Genomic DNA, 20,416 nt, shown 5'->3' on the forward strand with positions numbered 1-20,416 from the left:
ACCTGCCCCACTGTATAGACAGACTGCAGCGTCTCTGTCTCTCTTTCACTGTGAGATCAGAAGAACCCTTTGCCAATGCCAAAATGCTTCTCTTTCCAATTTTCTATCTTTTCTTTGAATCTAAGAGAGATTCTGAAAAGACAACTCTTCTCTGTGAAATCTAACAAAAAATGGAGTTTCTCCGAACATGCTCAGACCTTTCAGAACCTGCAGGTTCTAATAATGGAAGCAGATTTGAACATCATTACTGTTAGATATACATGGTTTCCTGAATCTCATGATTGGGATACAGCCATCCCTGGCTATAACTTGTTTAGGAAGTATAGAGAGTATAGAAAATGTGGACGAGTAGCTCTTTATGTCAGAAACAATATCCAAGCAATGGAAATGCAAGGGACATGGGGTAGGAAGGAAGCATTGGGCTGTCCTAAAAAAAAAGAAGATGGTACTTCTATTTACATCAGTGTGATCTCAGGCCTCCGACTCAAATGAAAGAACTGGATATAGATCTGGACAAAGATATCCAAAAGGTGGGAAAGAAGGGAGAAGTGTTGCTAGTTGGAGATTTTAATCTGTGGATGTGGATTGGAGTATCCCATCTGCAGAATCTACAAGAAGTAGAGAGATGGTGGATGCTTTTCAAGGGGTTCTGTTCAAACAAATGGTAATGGAACCTATGAATGAGAGTGTGATAATTGACCTGGTGCTCACAAATGGGTATAATGTCTCAAATGTCCAAGTATTTGCTCACCTGAGCACCAGTGATCATCAGACGGTACGGTTTGAGATTGCAAACAGGATACAGAGAAGACACACAAAGACCCGAGTTTTGAATTTCACAAATACAGACTTTGTCAAAATGTACTGTCTGGAAGACTGGGAGAAAATGGGTGAGGTGGTACAACAGTGGGCCAAACTGAAAGGAGCTATTACAAAGGCAGCAAATCTAAATGTTAGAAAAGTAAACAAAAGTAAGAGGAGAAAGAAACCAATCTGGTTCTCAAAGGAAGTGGCTGAAAAAATAAAGGCAAAAAGAACTGCGTTCAAGAAGTATAAAGGATCCCAAAAAGAGGAACACAGAGAAGAATGCCTGGTGAAATTGAGAGAGATGAAGAAAGAAATCAGGAAAGCAAAAAGTCAGGCAGAAGAAAGGATTGCCAAAGAGATAAAGTGAGGTGACAAAACATTTTTCAGATATATCAGAGAAAGAAGGAAGGTCTTAAATGGTATAGTAAAATTGAAAGGCGACAAGGAACAATGTGTGGAGAGAGACGAAGAAATGGCAGAAATATTAAATAAATATTTCAGTTCAGTGTTCATTAAAGAAGACCCTGGAGAAGGACTGTTGCTGGTAGACAAGATCTTACATGGGGATGGGGTATATGAAACTCTGTTTACAGAACAGAATGTATGGGAAGAGCTAAGCAAACTGAAAATGGACAAGGCCATGAGGCCAGATGAGGTACATTCAAGGATACTGAGGGAGCTTAGAGATGTGCTGTTGGGTCCGCTGAAGGACCTTTTCAATAGATCCCTGGAAACGGGAGTGGTGGTGGTCCTGCTTCACAAGAATGGTAGCAGAAAGGAGGCTGGAAACCTTAGGCTGGTTAATCTCACATTGGTAGTGGGAAAATTAATGGAGACACTGGTTAAGGAAGGAAAGTGAACTATCTACAATCTGAATCTGGTGGGTTGCTGGACCTGAGGCAGTATAGATTCACCAGGGGAAGGTACTGTCAGGCAAATCTGATTGATTATTTTGATTAGGTGACTAGATAATTGGATTGAGGAAGAGCACGTGATGTGATCTACTTGGATTTCAGCAAAGATTTTGATATGGTTCCCCTTAAGAGGCTTGTGAATACAAGAAGCTTGGGAATGAGCGCCAAGGTGGAGGAGTGGATTACAAACTGATTGACTGATAGGAAACAGCATGCAATGGTAAATGGAACCTGCTCAGAAGAGAGAGCTGTGATAAGCAGAGTGCCACAGGGATTGGTTTTGGTACCGGTTTTGTTCAATATCTTTGTGAGCGACCCTGCAGAAGGGAAGGAAGGTAAAATATGTCTATTTATAGATGATACTAAGATCTGCAATAGAGCAGACATGCCTGAAAGAGTAGAGAGAATGAAAAGAGATTTAAGAAAGCTTGAAGAGTGGATGAAGATTTGGCAGCTGGGATTCAATGCCAAGAAGTGCAGAGTTCTGCATCTGGGATGCCGTAATCCAAAAGAGCTGTATGTGATAGGGGGTGAAAGACTGATGTGCCAGGACTAAGAGAGAGACCTTTGGGTGATTAATGTCTGGGGATCTGAAGATGGCAAAGCAATGTGACAAGGTGATAGCTAAAGCCATAAGAATGCCGGGCTGCATAGAGAAAGGAATAACCAGAAAAAGGAGGTGATGATGCCCTTGTACAGGTCCTTGGTAAGGCCTCACCTGGTGTATTTGTGTACAGTTCTGGAGTCTGTACCTCTGAAAGGATAGAGACAGGATGGAGGCGGTCCAGAGAAGGGAGACAAAAATGGTGTGGGGTCTCTATCAGAAGACCTAGGAGGAGAAGCTGAAGGATCTGAATATGTATACCCTGGAAGAGAGAAGGTGCAGGGGAGACCTTCAGATACCTAAAAAGTTTCAATGATGTATGGACTTCAAACCTTTTCCATTGGAATGAAAACAATAGAACTAGGGGTCACGAAATGAAACTCCAGGGAGGACAACTCAGAACCAATATCAACAAAGATTTCTTCACGGAGAGGATGGTTGAGGCCTGGGATGCCCTTCCAGAGGAGGCGGTGAAGAAGAAAACAGTCAAAGAATTCAAGGGGGCATGGGATAAGCACCATTGATCTCTAAAAGCTAGAGGCTGGAAATGAGATAAGTGTGCAGTTGGGTAACTTGCTGGTACTACCCTTAGCAGAAGGCATAGAGATTACTACCTTAACCGATATCCTTTGATGCTTTTAATGCAACTGCAACATTGCTCCATGCCTAGATGTCAGGGGGAAGAGAGGAATTGGATTCAGTTGACAACTGAGGGCTCTGACTTCAATGGTCTGGGATACTGTTAAGCAGACATAAGGAAAAAAAGCAGAGGACTGCTTCTACGGCCAAATCCTAAAGGAAACAAAGAAAGCGTGCATGGGAGTAATTTGCTGGTGTTGCGGTTACCACACTTGACCAATAAATCAGTATACTTTTGATGTAACTCCAACATTGCTCTCTGCTTCAATGGCAGTGGAAAAGGGGAATTGGATTTAGACAGTAACCAACAAGCGCCTCGACTTTTACAGTAAGGGGAACTGATAAGCATTGCGGTAACCTGCACAGAGCAACAGTTACTCCTCTTAACAGAAGGCATGGGATTACTACCCTTAACCAATAAGCCTTGATGCTTTTGATGCAACTGCAACATTGCTCTCTGCTTCAAAGGAAGGGGGTGGGGATGGAAGGAAAGTGGAATTTGGATTCAGAGACAACCAACTCGAGCCATAACTTTTTTACAGCCTGGGGTACTGATGCACAGATGTTAAGGATAAGGACTGCTTCTAAGGTCAAGTCCATAAGCAAAGCATTTGAAGCAAAACTGACTGATACATGGGGGTAACCTGCATGGTGTGGAAGATACTACCATAGGAAGCTTGCAGGGGAGACTGGATGGACCATTGGTCCTTTTCTGCCATCATTTCTATGTTAAGATGCCAGCTAGATAAAAATAAAAATGCTTTACTTTGATTGCCCCTCTGTCCTGTTTAATTGCCTATTTCTCCTGCCTTGGCTACAGCCCATCTGCAACTTCAGACAGGCATTGGTTGGTTGCTATAGTTACCAGTATCACTGCAGGACTTTTTAAATGTGCCATAGACTTGAATGGGAAACATAAACAAATGATATGAAAATTTCTGTTTAAAAACTATAGTCATCCTCCATTTGTTTTGGGGGTCTATGAAGGAAATGACAGTGGTCTCATTCATTTGATTTAATTCATCTCAATTCAAATGAATGCTCTACTCATAGGGGCAGATTTTCAAAGGGTTACGTGCGTAACCCCCGAAAAGCTGCCCCAACCTGCCCCTGCATGCGCCGAGCCTATGTTGCATAGGCTCAGTGGTGCGTGCAAGCCCCTGGGCTTCGAAAAAGGGGAGTTCCGGGGCCATGGGCAGGGCGCCGGCCTGGGGGCGGGGCCGAGGCCTCCGGAACAGCCGCCATGCTGAAGTACCACATGCCGGCAGCTGTGTGTGTGGGGGGGGGGGGATTTAGGTAGGGCTGGGGGGTGGGTTTGGGTTAGAGAGGGGAAGGGAGGGGAAGGTGGGGGGAGGTGGTAGGAAAGTTCCCTCCGAGGCCGTTCTGATTTCGGAGCGGCCTCGGAGGGAATGGAGGCAGGTTGTGCGGCTCGGCGCGTGCAAGTTGCACAATTGTGCACACCCTTGCACTGCAGTTTGTTTCCAGACAGATCGCTGCGTTGTAAGTTTTATTGCAACAATCAATACACAGACTGATATATTGACTCTTACTGCAGTGAGAGTATGTTTACAGTATAAAGCCCCTGATGCAGTCTTGTTGGCGAAACTCAGTTCGAGTCGGGCACCTCTAATAAAATCTTCCACGGTGTAAGGTAGTCCCTTTGTTGTTTTTTGCAAAACTAGTACTGTGACGGAATGTAAGCAATGCTTGGCACAGATATAGAAAGCAGTGGCATGAGCAGGGTTGAGAGGCTGGGTAAAAGCGATGGGCAGAGGCAGGGAGCAGGGTGTTGGCTTCAGTATGGGATCCTGCATATTCATTTAGCTATAATGGTAGAGAACCAAAGAGGAAGAAGACAAAAAGTAACTTGGATATGAGGTGTATGGCTGGCAACTGGGAAAACAGTGGGATAAATGGAAACAACTGGATAGACTGGAATGGCCAATTGGTCCTTCTCTGCTATTCATCTACTATGTTGCTATGACTATTCCCCTTTTTTTGGGCCACATAGGCAGGGCAACATAAAAGGTAACACAGAGGACCGATATATTTAAGCAGATCCTACATGACTGTCTGGTTTTTGCATTTGATGGTGAGAAACATTACTGCGCCCCTGATTTTCTCTATTCGTCTCCATTACAGAGGTTTTATTTAGTTTACCTTTGATTTAATTAGACAATTTATCAGGATAGAAATTTGTATTCTGAATCTCTGTTGAAATACCAATGTAGAGATGCTTAATTCAAGGCCTGGGTCTGGAGAGTCAGGAGAGGGGTGTACCATTCTGAGCAGCACCTCCTCTGAGGCTTGTTGGAGTGGTGAGCTCCTGGGTGACTAAAGGAGGGGAGGAGTAGAGAAAGCAGTGTGGTATTTTGGTTTGGAGTTTGAGGAGGAAGGAGCTGTTTATTTTTCTCCTGCCTTTTATTTGGGCATCCCAGCGTAATCATTGTGAGTGAGGTTTTCCCCTCCTACCAGTGCATTCCCTGCCTGGATTGCTAATGGAAGGGTTGCCTCAGGTGCGCTAAGTATCGTGGACTGTTTTTGTGAAGCCAGTTTTTGGATTTTTGTCTCCTTTTGTGAATTCCTGGTTCTGGCTGGAGGAGGGACAGGCCCTTTCCTCAGGAGGCCAGGATAGAGAAGACCTGCTGAGCCCCTCTCATCATCCATGGATGGACAGTGGTGACTTGCCACAAGAGAGTGAGTTTTCTGGGAGTTAAGAAGAATTTGGGGGTTTTTTTTGGTATTTTTTCCGAGTGGGAGGAAGTTTTTGAGCTATCATTTCTAGGCTAGAAAAGAGGTAGCTCTGATTTTTCCTAGCCTAAAGACCTTTCCTCCAGAGAAGTCCAATGGAGCATTTGAGAGAGGAGATCCAGGGTAGGAATGTCATGACATCTGGAGACTCTGACAGGAATCTTCACCCCAGGACACAGGACACTGAAAATGTTTGGAAAATCAGGAGCGCATCTGGATCTCATATACTTTTTTGGGAAGGGAATCTACATTCAAATAGAATACCCTGGCCCACCTGGGACATTTATCGTTCCATTTCCTGGAGGATAAGAGCATCTCAGGGCCCAATACTGAGGGATGCTTCTACAGAGAGAGAGACTCAAAACCTGTGCTCCAAAGAAAAGTCTGAACCTGGATGTAACTGGAAACAGCTTTGTTTATGACAATTGATTATTTTGAATTAAATCACAGTAAACTTTTAATTTGAAACATCGCACCAGTGAGTCCAGCCTATTCTTTTCAGTGTACCTGCCCCAAAGAGCTATTAATAATACAGAGGTAAGGGAAGTAATACATAGGGAAGGGATTCTACCTCCATATCTTGGGTCTTGAAGGATAGCCTTCCCTGCATTAGATAACAGAACCCACACTTTAGGGCACATGGACTGGTGACTGTACAATTGGGACTTAACCCCAGGATTTATTGTGGCCCCATCAAAGTTCAGCAAACACCCTGAATTGGAGAAAAACAAAAAAATGGCTAGAAAACTCTTTTTTGATATGTTCTTATATGCTAAAAGATCACTGTACTGATCCTAATAACATGAGAAGAAGTTATTAGTCCTCAAGACTGAGTTTCATGATCGAACTAACCCATTTGGCACTTACTTGGTTGTAAACTCCATAGGATCTTTCAAGAAAGAAGTACATAGTTCATCATTAGATGGCTCCACGTATGTTGGGAACTCCTTTAAAGGCTGCTTCAGGTCCGCCAAACACAGTTTTCTCTCCAGCCCTGTGTGAACACAACAGGCGGGAATACCTGAGTGCTTGGGGAATGGAGAATTTGGATCACAGGACTTTGTAGATAAAATGGTTGCCTGGATTAAAAGAAAGCGAACATACTGGTAAAGTGCACATTTCTGGAAAATGGTTAATGAACTACATTTATCTAAATCTATAAAACTATACTGATATATATATAATATACTGATATTACCATGTACTGATATTACCATAAAGGTGATCCTCATGTAGTCAAATTCACAATCATCACGGGAGAAAATAATTAAAATCCTCCACAAAAATTACAGGTATAATTATGAAGCTAAAATGTTTCCAGGCAATGTAGAATCTGCTTAAATGTACCATCTCAGAAGCTCAGAGTAAATGTATACCACCAACAAAAAAAAAAAAAAAAAAGACACCAAGCAGTCCAAAATAAATCAGTAGAGTTTAATATCAGAATTAAGGAGGCTATTAAAGAGAAAAGGACATGATTAAAAAAATTAAATTATGGATAAATGAGGAAAATAAAAAGGTACATGAACTCTAAAACAATGTAAAATGATAAGGAAGGCCAAAAAATGAATTTGAGAAGAAAATTGCTATAAGAATAATAATAAATACAGTAGAAATAGAAAATCTGCTAGAGAGTCAGTGGAGCCAGGATGATCAAGGGATAAAAAAGTATATTTAGGGAAGACAAGGCCCTAGCAGAGAAGCTAAATGGGGGTCATATTCAGTACACTGGGTAGTAGATAAGTTATCCGGCTAAAGTTAAGTGGATAACTTGTCCTGTATATTCAACGGGATGAAAGTCCAACTAAATATATCACCCTAAAGTTACCTGGATATATATAGCCAGATAACTTAACCCTAATTGGCCATTGTTTGAATATAGCCAGTTAGGCTTACAGTGTAGCTGGATAACCAGCTACTTACCCAGATATTTTTTAAAGATATCCGGGTAAGTAGCATACCTTTAAAAAACAAACCAAAAAGCAAGTTGTGGGTCTCCTGGCCCGATGCCCCTCCCCCCCAGTACAATTCTCAAAGAACCCACTGGCCCAGAACTCCTTCTTCCATAGCCTAGAAATGTTTTCTTAATGCATACACATGAGCACTGCTGGGCCCAGACCTCCAGCCCTCCCCCTCTCTCCCCACTAAAATCATTTCAAAATGTGATCTTCTCTCTGTCAAATACTCTCCCCCCATGCTGCAACCTTCACCCAGATGCCCTCCCACCAGCCCGGTATCCTCTCTATGTCACGATCGCTGTTTCCTGCCTCTGATAAAGTGTAATATCAGCATTATTACTAGAGTGACAATACCAAATCTCTATGGCTAGGCATGGCACTGAGAATTTATACTCTCTCTAGATTTCTCCGCCTTCAAAACAAAGGCAAATTAGAAATCCCAACTATTAGACACGCACACTTGGGTTAGATTAGAGATCACGCCTTCTCAGTAGCCAGAATTATTGCTTAGACTATACCATGCCAGAGCATCTAAGAACTCAGAGATCACAATTTTTGGAAAACTGCTAAAATTGTAGTTGTTCCAGCGTAATTTTGGAAGTGAGGGTTAAAAACAAAAAAACCCAAAAAACCCTAAGAAGTCCTAGAAAACAGATTAAAAGGATTGCAGGCAGTAGTTAATATTGAACAGAAGTTATTTGAACCTATGGTCAGACAGGGTCCAATTCAGAAATGTAATTTTTTTTTCTTTTAAATGTATGTATATGTGATTTTGTAAACCACTGCAATATTACTTTGAGTATGCGGTACAGAAGTTATTTTAAATAAATAGAGTGACACAGGAAGAACAAGGTTTTATATTCCTGCTAGCCAAAGATTCTGGTGGCATTTCTCCTATCTGTTTTCCTCCAAATGTGCCCCCCAAGTTAATGCCCTAGATAATAGATTTTTCTATTCTTAACAATAAAGTATGATGTCACAATTGACCTTGCATATACTTGATAAAGTAGGGACCCCTTTTGATCTTGAAAGCTTACGCATGCAACATATTTGGATTATTCGTAGGTCGGTCACAACCTGCAAAGACTCCAGTTTTCTTCAGGACCAATGCAACAACTGCACTTTGCACTCAGGTACAGCAAATGAGGGTACAGTTAGTGTCCACCTGCTGTTATTGCTAATGGAAAAATTGCTTTTATACTTCCCTGGTGTATGACATTAAACTCAGTCTTCCCCTTTTATGGCTAAACTCTGTGATTCCCTCTGCCTTTATGTCAATAGAGTCCAAACCTTCAGGCGTTCTCGTTCAGGCTACATAACTATGTCTCCTATGCAACTGTATACAATAGGGAAGACTGACCTACAGATCGATACTCTAAGGCCGCGGTAGAAACAGTGCGGCAGTGCCGGGCGCACCCTCGTTCCCCGCACGCACAGTTCTCTTCACCTACCGCTCGATACTCTCTTCTAATTGCATGCAAATGCATGCCGCGTCTGCGAAGCGTTAGGCAAGCATTAGGCCCGCGCAACCCATTTTACTGTATAGGCGCTAATACAGCGCCTATACAGTATCCTGGGTGCGCTGGTACCTGTTATTTCAAATGACGTTTGAAATGAGAGGCACCAGGAAGTGGATGGTTCCCCCCCCCTCCCGAAGCAAGGCGCAGGGCGAAAATTAAAACGGGAATAAAGTGTAAAAAATGGGGGTAAAACCAAAGGGAGTAAAGTGTAAAAAACCATGGACGACCTCCATATTAACATTGCAGCGTAAGTTGTTTATATATATGTATAAATACCTGTCACTTTCCTGTCACTTTCCGAATCCCCCAGGCGTGCGGTCATCGAGGCGGCGGTGGGAGCCGGCGGGCGGATGGGCGCCCGTTCATCCAGGCGGCGGGCGGGTGGGCGCGTGTTCGATCCAGGCCGCGGCCGGGTGGGCGTGCATTCATCCAGGCAGAGGGAGCCGGAGGCCGCTTTTGCCGCCGGCTCCCTCTGCCTGGATGAATGCACGGCCCCCGCCGGCAGTGAATGAATGCCCGTGTGATTTCGGCGCTCAAGGCAGTCACATGGCGTGACGTCAAGCGTCATGACGTCACGCCTTGAGCGCCGAAATCGCACGGCATTCATTCACTGCCGGCGGGGGCCATGGATTCATCCAGGCAGAGGGAGCCGGCGGCAGATGAATGCATGCCCACCCGGCCGCGGCCTGGATCGAACACGCGCCCACCCGCCCGCCGGCTCCCACTGCCGCCGCCGCCTCGATGACCGCACGCCTGGGGGATTCGGAAAGTGACAGGAAAGTGACAGGTATTTATACATATATATAAACAACTTACGCTGCAATGTTAATATGGGGGTCGTCCATGGTTTTTTACACTTTACTCCCTTTGATTTTACCCCCATTTTTTACACTTTATTCCCGTTTTAATTTTCGAACACCACACTAACACCAAGTAGAGGGTAGGCGGTAAACTAACAGGTTAAGGACGCGGCAAAATAGCGGGTTACAAAGGAGATAATCTGAGCGCGCGTCACAGTATCGGAGGGGAATAGCTAATTCCTTCATTATGCAGCTAATTCGTTCATTTACATATCATATACATGCTGGGTGCGGAAAGGGTTATGCGTCTGTTTTAAGAAGCGCTAAGGACGCGTGAAACTGGAGACTGTATCGCTGGATCGCCTTACGCGTCCGAATTGTGCGCTCATAGCACGTTACAGTATCGATCTGCTAGTCTGAATCTAGGACAGGGCATATGATTGTTTCACTTGCATTTAATCAGAATCAGGTTTGATGCAATTTAATTCCAGCTCTATTTCTTGATTGACTGATTAGTGGATTGATGTTTTTTAAATTCAAATTTGCTCAGAGCTGGTCAGATTTAGGCAGGCGTTCGCTGAATTGGACTGTTCAGATATTTCAAATTCAGACATGAACTTGCAAATCTTTGTGTCTACACCGAATCAAAACAAACTGAACCAGGCAAATACGGAGTTTGAACTAAGCCCTGAATGATTTTCGCTTTTCCTCATTGATTCACAGCCTATCCTGATTCAGATCTGATGATGTCACCAGATGTTGTGTATATATCCTTTATATTGGTAAAACACGTGTTGCAGGACTTTTCAAATAAATGATGAGATTGAAGACAAAATTCTAATACATTGTTTAGGTACCAATCTGTTGCCTTTCTCTGTCAGTATCCTAACAATATGATGACCTTTTAATTGACTGCCCTGAGTGAAAAAAATATTCCTTTAAAGATCTTCATTTTCCTTGTAAACATTATGGGCTGGATTTCCAAAGCCCTACGCACGCCGGGCCTATTTTATAAAGGCCCGGTGACGCGTGTAAAACCCTGGGACGCGTTAAAGTCCCGGGGCTTTACCCAAGGGGCGGTCCGGGACGGGGCGGTCTGGAGGCGGAGCCAGATGCCTCCGGCACAGCAGCCATTTGCCGTTGTCGGAGGATCGCGTGCCGGCAGGTGCAAAAGGTGAGATATAAAATTGAGAGGGGGGGGGGTGGTTAGGTTAGGGGGCGGAAAGGCTAGGGGAAGGGGGTGGGAAGGTCAGGCTAGGGGGTATTGAACGGGGGAAGCCCATGGGCGTCGACGCGCGCAGGGTGCACAATTGTGCATCCCCTTGGGCGCGCCAATCCCCGATTTTATAACATGTGCGCACCTGTACGCCCACAAGTATTATTGAAAATCTACCCCTATGGTTACAAATGCAGCAGTGAGTGATTAGAGCACACAGCTGCTAAACCTGGAAACTGAGGCTGCCTGGTTACAATGTTGTCTCTGTGCATGTAGAATCTTGCATTTTAAATCTCTCTTTATTTACTAAAATCTGCAATATGCAGGAGAACAGATTTGAGAATGGGTAGATCACCATCGGTTCCTAAATGGTAATCTGAATTTTCTAAGGTGTGCTGGCTGACTTAAGCTTTCACAGGTGAGCTGCTGCTGCAAACTGTATTCTATTAGTTTAATCTATGCATTAGTGCTCAGCACACCACACAGATAATCTGCATTACAGTTTTATTTCTGTTGGCTACAGCCTTGGCTGTGTGATTAAGAATCAAATATTTAATTGTATGATCTTGATCTCTTGCTATGTGTTAAAAAAAAAACACATTTCTTGTACATCCTGCTACTATGGTACAATGTGGTGATGTGCACATGTTGTCTGATTTAATTGTTCTTTTAAGGTGGCGGCATTTTTGCCTTTGCATTCTATGTTTAAAAACATGTTGGGATTCAGTTTATCTAAAGCTTTTTTTTTTTTTTTTGCGTCATTGTTTACTTTTTCGGCATGGCAGTTACCTCTTGCTCATTTGGTCTTCCAGCCCAATTGTAACTGGTATCTAGTGAGGTAATGGCACCATGAACCCCCATTTTGATTTTTTTGGCCCATTTTTTAAGCCTTTCTCTCTTTCATCTAGCTCAGCCATTGTAGCAATAATCCATGGTCTGGGCTGATAGAATACATCTCCCTCCATAATCTGATAATCATCTTCTCCAAGTCCAGCCAATGCTGTTTAATGGTTGAGACTATATCTTCCCACAGGGGCTGTGAGCACTACCTCTGCTCTGCAATTTTCTACTTGAATTGCACTCTGGTCATGAAACAAATTCTGTAGATCTGATCATATCTTAATACACGGTAAACAATGTATTACCAATACAAAAGTATGTAGCCACAATTTTAACTGGCAGTTTGGCTTTTATGCATTGTCTTCAGGAACAAAAGGAACACATTGCTTCCTGCCACAAAACTCAAGATAATAGGGAATCTTTACCCGGTGATATAAAACTGTAGAAACTCACCCCTTTGTCATAGCAATCAGGATCCGCTTCTTTGGCGCAGCACGTTTCTGCCAGGGAGACAATCTCTCTCACGATATTCATTACCTCTTCCCAGGTGGCATTAGAATACTTTATGCTGTTCATGATGATTGCTCTAAATGATAAGCAGAGGAAAGGTATTATTCTATCTGGCATCTTGTAGGAGCCAGGAGGCATACACTGAAGCTGAGTCTCGGGGGACAGACTGAAAGAGGAATCAGTTAAGAGAAGTGTGCCTTTATGGACCTAAACACTTCCACCCTAGAGAAGAGAAGAAAGTGTGTGTGTGTGTGTTGAAATTCCTCAAAGATGTAAATAATGCAAGGGAAGTGGGCATTTCGCAGCGGAGAGGTAGTTATAGAACTATGGTGTGAATCTCAAAGGACTGGGGAGTAATATAAGGAAATATTTCTTTACAGAAGGGTAGTAGACACAGTATATAGAAATGTCTCTCAGTGGAGCTGGTGGAGGCAAAAGCAATATCAGAATTAAAGAATAAGGATAAGTGTAGAGAATCCATGGAGATCTTGACTAGAGAGTGGCCCTAGTTTAGAATGTGAAATTTTGGAGCGTACCATTTTGCCACAGCATCGCCATGTGAGGCTGCTGCAGTGGTGAGCTCCGGCCTGCTCAAGAGCGGGTGGCACCTAGGAGCAATATGGGATTTTATTTTAGACTTTGAAGTGAGAGGATCTTTTTCTGGTTCCGATGCTCCTGTTTGGCTGGGACGCACACTTCTGGTTGAATAGGGTAGGCAATGAGGTAACACTGTGTTGGTCTCCTTCCTGTGACTAGTGGAGTACGTCTTGGTGATTTTTTGAGTTTTAAGTGATCTTTATTACTCTTTTGCTGGTTCTGCTTTGTGTGGGAAGCACCCCTGCACTGGGCAAAATTAGGAAGAGAGAAAACAATGTTTTCCAGTTCACACCCAGTGGTTGGAGTTGGGGATCTCTGTGTTTTGAGACTTTTGGAGATTTTTGTGAATTTTATATTCTGGGAGAAAGTTTTTGCTGCCCACCCTTCCTGATTTCTCTGATCTGTGATGCTTTGCCTGAATGATCCAGCCTACCATTGGACAGAATTATTAAGAGTTTTCGAGGAGTTCATCTGGAGGAGAGGGGAGAGGATGGCGACTCCTCAAAAGAGTTTCTGCCCTGGGAGAATTAAGGGATTGAAGTGTGGATAACCAGGAATGGATCTCAGGTATTATTTCTTTTTTTGGAAAGGGAGAACCACTTAAACTCGGAGACTCCCTTCCACCCTCCGGATGCCTCGCTTTCCACACCACTAGAAGAAGGGGCTATGTAAGCACAGAGGAGCCTCAGTTATGAGGAAATTAAGGTAAACCTGAAGATTAAGTAGGGGTCTGCGGTACTGCGACAGCGAACTGAAAAGGAGCTTTACGGTCTTCATCTGCCATCATATTCTCTGTTACTGTATTGTTTCTACCAACAAACAGAGCACACATCAGGTGAAGCATAGCAATGGCTTTCGGGTGCATCTGCAGCGACCTGCCACAGACCAGAGAAGGAGCTATAATATGCACCCAGACTGTGCCGGACACATTTCTGCATAGGAAAATATAAAATGTTAAGTGGCCTTGGGTAGGATACTTTATTCATTTAGTATATCTATAGCTATCTATCTATCTATCTATGAAAAAAAATCACAATATTAATCAACGATGAATTGTTTTTTTGTTTTTGTATGACTGAAATATACATCCACGAAGTCTTTGACTGAAAAATTCTCTTTCAGCAAAATACTTAGTTGTATTTGGTCAAAATCCTCCTAGATCCTCAGAATCTCAGTCTAAAAGGTTGGGAACTTTTATGTGAATCAGTTTGTGCATGGGCAGGGCAAATATTAAAGTAATCCAGGAGTATAAAAATGGATTAACATGTCGAGTTAGTAGGGGTAATTGTCATTTGAAACTAAACAGATCTTATTTTGCTTCATTTTTTAAATGAAATGAAAGAAAAATGAACAGAATGCCATTTGTTTTTTGTTTCATGTCACCACTTTAGAAACCAGGCCACCTGATTTAAACCTGGCCTCCCAGGATTTATCATATCCCCCTCAGGCCTCTGTGGGCCCTGAACAGTCTCCTTGGAAACCCTGGGCCTCCTCTTACCCAATCATTGATTTGAATGTGGCAGGAATAATCCCCAATGGCTCTTGCCCCGCTGCTGCTGTTTCTGAAAATGGCTCCAGCCAGCTTAAGGCAAATTGGCCAGTGCCATTTTCAAAAGAAGTAGCAGGGAGGCAGGAGCAACTGGTCATCACTCCTGCCCCATTTAAATCACAGAGAGGTAAAAGGGGATCCGGGAATTCTGGGGGAGGGGTACTGAGGGGGATGGGGGAGAAAGCAATTAATTTTTACAGGTTGGGCAGACTTTGATCCGAAGGGACACTTTCATTTTATCTTGGATTTCCCTTTCTTATTTTTTTTTTTTGTTTTATTTCATTTTGATTAAATGAAATGAAATAAAAAGACAAAATAAGAAAAAGCAAAACAAAATGAAACAACATTTTTCCAGTGCCCCATGTAAAGATTGTCCTCCTCTCCTGGGCTGAAATGCGAGCATCCACTGCATTTATTCTTCCGGTAGTGAGAGAAAAGCTATTTCTCTGGGCATGCAGATGCTAAGAGAATAACATAGAGCTCGTACCTAGCCTTTTACAAGTCTGCGTGCTGTTTTTCCCTCTTTGATTGCACATGCAAAATACCAGGTGTTAAATATGTGGGCACTTTTAGCCCCCAGGTACTTTACGCTAATTTTCCTTGAGAAAGTGTGCGGATAGTTTCTCCTGGACAGTTGGCGTAAGGTTTCCATGCTAAAGGGCTCCTGCATGCTTGACGTCTACAAGAGCTAATTGAAATAAATTACATCCTTGGAGAACAATGTTCAAAGCCATTCACTTGGCCAGTTTGGAGTAGCTAAAAAATTGCTCTCTTCTATCCAGCTGAAAATATACTTGTCGGGGGAAGAAAGCAGTGTGCATACATTTGAACTTCAAAAAGTAGATGCCGGTAAAATTGAACGTTGGCTGTCAAACCCGCTGACAGCCGCCGCTCCTTTTACCGCTGGCCCTCATTTAAATACTCGATCGCGCTCCCAAGAGAGTGGCCTGGGTGCGTGTCAGGAGAGCAGGCGCGCGCCTTGGAGCGCCGGCTCTCCTGACACTGTATCGTCCCGTATGTGATCTACTTCTGTAAAATATCATGGGCCTATAGGATTTCTCCCATCCACAAATACAGCCAAAACATAATTGCATAACATTTACAGTCATGCTTTTGATTGCCTGCAAGGCCTTCTATCCTCTTATTGTCTCCCAAATGGGAATAAGAGTTTGGCCTTTCTGTTATACATGGTAAACTTAAATTGTTTCCCCAAATCTTTTCAAAATACACATAAATAGTTGTTCAAACAATTCAGAATATCATTTAGGGGCTTTCTGATAATTGTAAGTTCTTATGTCTTGTGTAAGTTATGTCTTGTGATATAAGTATTAACGTTGCATGTTTGGACAGACAGTACCAGTCTCCTGGGATTTATTTTCTCATGTGCCTTCCACTCAAACCTAGTCTCTCACCTAATTAACTTACAGAAGAAGCAGACACTGAAATGCCAATAAATGATGCAGTGTGAATGATTGCAAATGTCAGTGCTGCATGAGTGGATATGTGGAGTGTAATTAAAAATGAACCAGAGTTATATCTCAGTTATACATTAATTACTACAGTCTTCAGTAATTCAGGTTTTTCCTATTATTCTGTACCTATGGGAAAACCCTTGGTAAGTCAGGCCCCATAAGTATTTATGAAATTTGACAAAAATCATTTTTTGTAGCTATAAAACACTGTATTTAGCACTCTCGCAAAAACGCATTTCTTCAGTTTTTGGTGAGACTGCATATGAAATTAAGGGCTGTGTAAATTCACCTAAAGAGCAAATAGGTTACATTTCCCAAACATTCAGCACTTTATCAAATCCGACTTGCCTGTAGTAGTCAAGCTTAATATTTGGGAACACCAGGGGGCACCAAAGTAAAACTTTCAAAAAAGCAAAAAAAAATCAAAAGTTTGAAAACATTGTCAAGAATCATCCTTCATGTGGCCTACAAACTCTACAGAATGAAAGGCACTGAGAGTCACTCCTGTTTATTTTTAAATCTCCCCTCCCTATGCATCTGTATTAACTAAATCAGGAGACATCCCAGTATACTTAAAGGTGAGAAATTGAATGAAACAGGATTGGCGTAGTGTGTCACTCGTAACTTGTAATGCATTGGTAGTAGAGTTACCAAAAATGCCATGGGATAAGGGATAGGCTGCATCAGTCTTGGTTCAACTCTATTGCATGGATGGAGAAAGTAGTTCTGCCTTTCTCAAAGAAATCACAACTACAAGTCCATGTATGCAGATGGGGTAAAACTAGGACTGGATGAGCCTGTCCTTTGATTTACGGAGACCATATAATAGCAGCGGCCTATTCATACACATATGTAATGAGCTCTAGAATTCTAAATAGCTGCCCTGCAGTTATACTATAGAGAATAATTGCAAGCCTGTGAACTTAAACTATGGGGCTGATGCAATACATTTTAGCATGCATGGGGCTCTCTCATATACATGCTAAAAACAGAGTGCGATGCGGTCAGGCCTTACCATGAACATTAAAGGGGTCTGGAAAGATGTTAAGCCTGAGCATGCTAAAATGTGCATGTCCATGCATGCAAAAGAAGGAATATCACATGCAAAGGAGGGTTTAGCGATAAGATAGAGGCCATGGTACTTGAGCGGTTTCCCGTGAAATACAAACCTTCCTTATTGAGTTTTGAGGGGTATCAGATATTCATTGTCTCTCAAGTGCTGTTGTGAAAATGATCTTTTTAAAACTTTGGATGCTTCTAAAGCCATTACTAGGGAATAATGAATTTCATACAGTGCTGCAGGCACTGATTTTTACCAGCCTTGATTATTACAAGTTACTGTATCTCGGAGTTCCGACAGTTACGCTAAAAGCACTTCAGGTTACTCAAAATGCAGCTGCTCAGATCTTGACAGGATCTAACATTAGGCACGTTAGTACTCCCATATTGTTCAAGCTTCATTGTCTGCCTGTTGAATGGAGAGTGATATTTAAAATTGCGATTTTAACCCATAAGTTGTTAGATAATATCGAATCTCCCTGAATTCCTTCTATGCTAAGGATAGAGAACCCTTTACATGTGCTGTGATCTTTGCAATTGGGTTTGCTTGATGTTCCTTTCTTGTGGGCTGTTCACCTTCTCCTGGCTCTTTCTAAGACCCAGGAGAAGGCACTTTCTATTTCAGGCCCAATAAGATGGAATAGCTTGCCCAAGCAACTATGTATAATAACCTGCACCAAGACCTTTAGAAAGCAACTCAAAAAACACACTTGTTTCAACTAGCCTTCCATTCAGGTGTATAAGGTATATAATTAAGTGCACGGTTAACTAGGATAGCAAAGAAAGCTCACATTAGTTCTAGAGGTATGCAGCTAAACTGTTTTGTCTTGTCATTGTTTATATATATATATATATATATATATATATATATATATATATATATATATATATATATATATATAGGATGTTTTATGACTCTTACTTTGTTACTCACTTTGAACTCTTGCCTATAGCGGGCTATAATTTTTTTTAAAGAAATAAATAAACAGCATGGTATTCTCATCTCCCACACTAGTATTTACCAATTCTTGCTAACAGAACACTATTTAATATCTGCCTTGGACCGTTCTTAACTTACTAACATGCATACTTTTGTGAGGATTCAGCTAACTGGGAACTGGAAAATGAAGGATATGGAGTCGAGATGACACTGTGCAAGTGCCCCCTTAGGCTATTGGGGATGCATGCATTTGACTACTTTTTTCCAAAACAAAATAGCATGCTCATTCTGTTTTGTTTCCCTCAGTTAAGTAAATATGCTCATGCTATGTAGCCAACTACCCCTCCTGTTACCCCTGTCAATTGTATTCAATTTCCTTTCAGAATTCATCTCTCTATCTAAAAAAGTTCATCACCAACACAACCAAAGACTGCTTCTTCAAACTTCAGGTACTAAAAAGACTCAAACCGCTACTGTACTTTCAAGACTTCAGATCGGTACTCCAGGCCATTATTTTCTCCAAATTAGATTACTGCAATTCCATTCTGCTAGGCCTTCCCGCCTCTTCCACCAAACCGCTTCAGATGCTACAAAATTCGGCCACTAGAATTCTAACAAACTCCAACAGAAGAGACCACATCACACCCATCCTGAAAAACCTGCATTGGCTCCCAGTAAACTTTAGAATTCTACACAAGTGTCTCACCATCATCCATAAAGCTATTTACAACAGAACACCCATCGATATACACTACCCACTCATGCTGCACTTCTCTTCCAGACCCATCAGAGAAGCATACAAGGGCTCACTACACACCCCCCCAGCCAAATCCACACATCTCTCATCCACCAAAGATCGAGCCTTCTCAACGGCGGCGCCAGCCAATTGGAACACCATGCCCCCAGACCTTAGACAAGAACCTTGCATGCTGACATTCAGAAAGAAACTCAAGACATGGCTATTTCTACAAGCCTTCCCTGATCTATGACCGCCTCAACTACAGTAACTCGCCATGGTCTTCCAGTCGATGTACCTCATCCCTGACATGGCTTCTGACTCTATTTTAATTAGTTCCGAGTTTTTTGAACAGATACTATTTAGTCAAGAACATATGATATCACTACAGCCCTGATTATATGGTATTATTTATTTATTTGATAGTATTCAGTCCTGTGTACATATTATTATTATTATAGTCCTGAGTATATGACCTGATATTATTTTCTGAGTTAGCCATGCCTCTGGCTCTTCCTCCTCCCAGTTCAAGTGCCCCTGTTTTATTGTAACTTTTGCTCACTTTGTTCTCTCGCCGCCTATTGTTCATGTTGATGTTAATGTTATTGCACCATTGTTTCTTGTAAACCGATATGATATGATTGGTATCATGAATGTCGGTATATAAAAGCCCTAAATAAAATAAATAAATAAATCTAGGAAATCTCCCCTTAAGAAGTAGAAAACATCTTCCAAAGAATCAATCAGTCCACAAGCCTATTAGATCTAATCTCTCTCAGATTCATCTGTGACACTCCAGTGAGAACAACCAATACAGCCTTTTTCTCATTCTGTGTATCTGATTTCTGCCATAGAGCTAGTACACAAACACCTCCCCCCGCCCTCCATCCCCCATCCCTCTCTCTTCCCCCCCATTCCCCAAGAAAGTCTGTACTAAATGTCCTTCCTTAACCAAGGAAGGATGATGAGACACTAGAGAATGTGTCTGGGCACCATTCAACCTTAAGTGTCCAATAAAGGATTGGAATCAGCCTCTTCTTTAACGAGAAGGAGGGGTGAGAAACCATGCATAAAGGGTGTCAGTCTTCAGCTGCGAATTTGGTACATTCCACGCCTCCTAATCGGAAGGACGTCCTCGCAAAAAACTGTCGTGCCCAAAGCCAAACTGCAAACTTGAGTTCCCTGCCGCAAAACCCAACAACTTTCAAGCTGGTGAAAAGTTGTCATCATTCTTGCTACCCCATGGTAGCGACTGTGACTGCCAGCTGGTCAAAGTTCCGACCTGACCACTATCTTTTGGCAGCATATGGTGAGATGTTGTGACGTCGTTATATGTGCTGTGCGGCATCTCAGTCATGTTCAGAAACATATCGAACATTATGTGACCCCCGTGAAGTCTATATGAAATTTGTAATTTCAAACCAAATCTAACACAATGAAACAGTCCCTCAAAAAGTTGGGCAGCAAACAACATTAGCCAACAAAAGTAGGAATTCCAACCGAT

General features: G+C 42.4%; 1 protein-coding gene across 1 annotated transcript in view; it reads right to left on the reverse strand.

The window, feature by feature from the left end:
• The window catches only part of GC (GC vitamin D binding protein), a 211,483-nt gene that overhangs the window by 66,897 nt on the left and 124,170 nt on the right, over positions 1–20,416 (reverse strand). The window contains exons 3-4 of the mRNA XM_029598735.1: positions 12,503–12,635; positions 6,583–6,794 (exon numbers count right to left, since the gene is read on the reverse strand). Coding sequence (XP_029454595.1) covers positions 6,583–6,794; positions 12,503–12,635 — 345 coding nt within the window. The remainder of the gene's footprint in view (positions 1–6,582; positions 6,795–12,502; positions 12,636–20,416) is intronic.

Source organism: Rhinatrema bivittatum, chromosome 1 (genome assembly GCF_901001135.1).
Source record: "Rhinatrema bivittatum chromosome 1, aRhiBiv1.1, whole genome shotgun sequence".
In the NCBI taxonomy this organism is placed as follows: Eukaryota; Metazoa; Chordata; class Amphibia; order Gymnophiona; family Rhinatrematidae; genus Rhinatrema; species Rhinatrema bivittatum.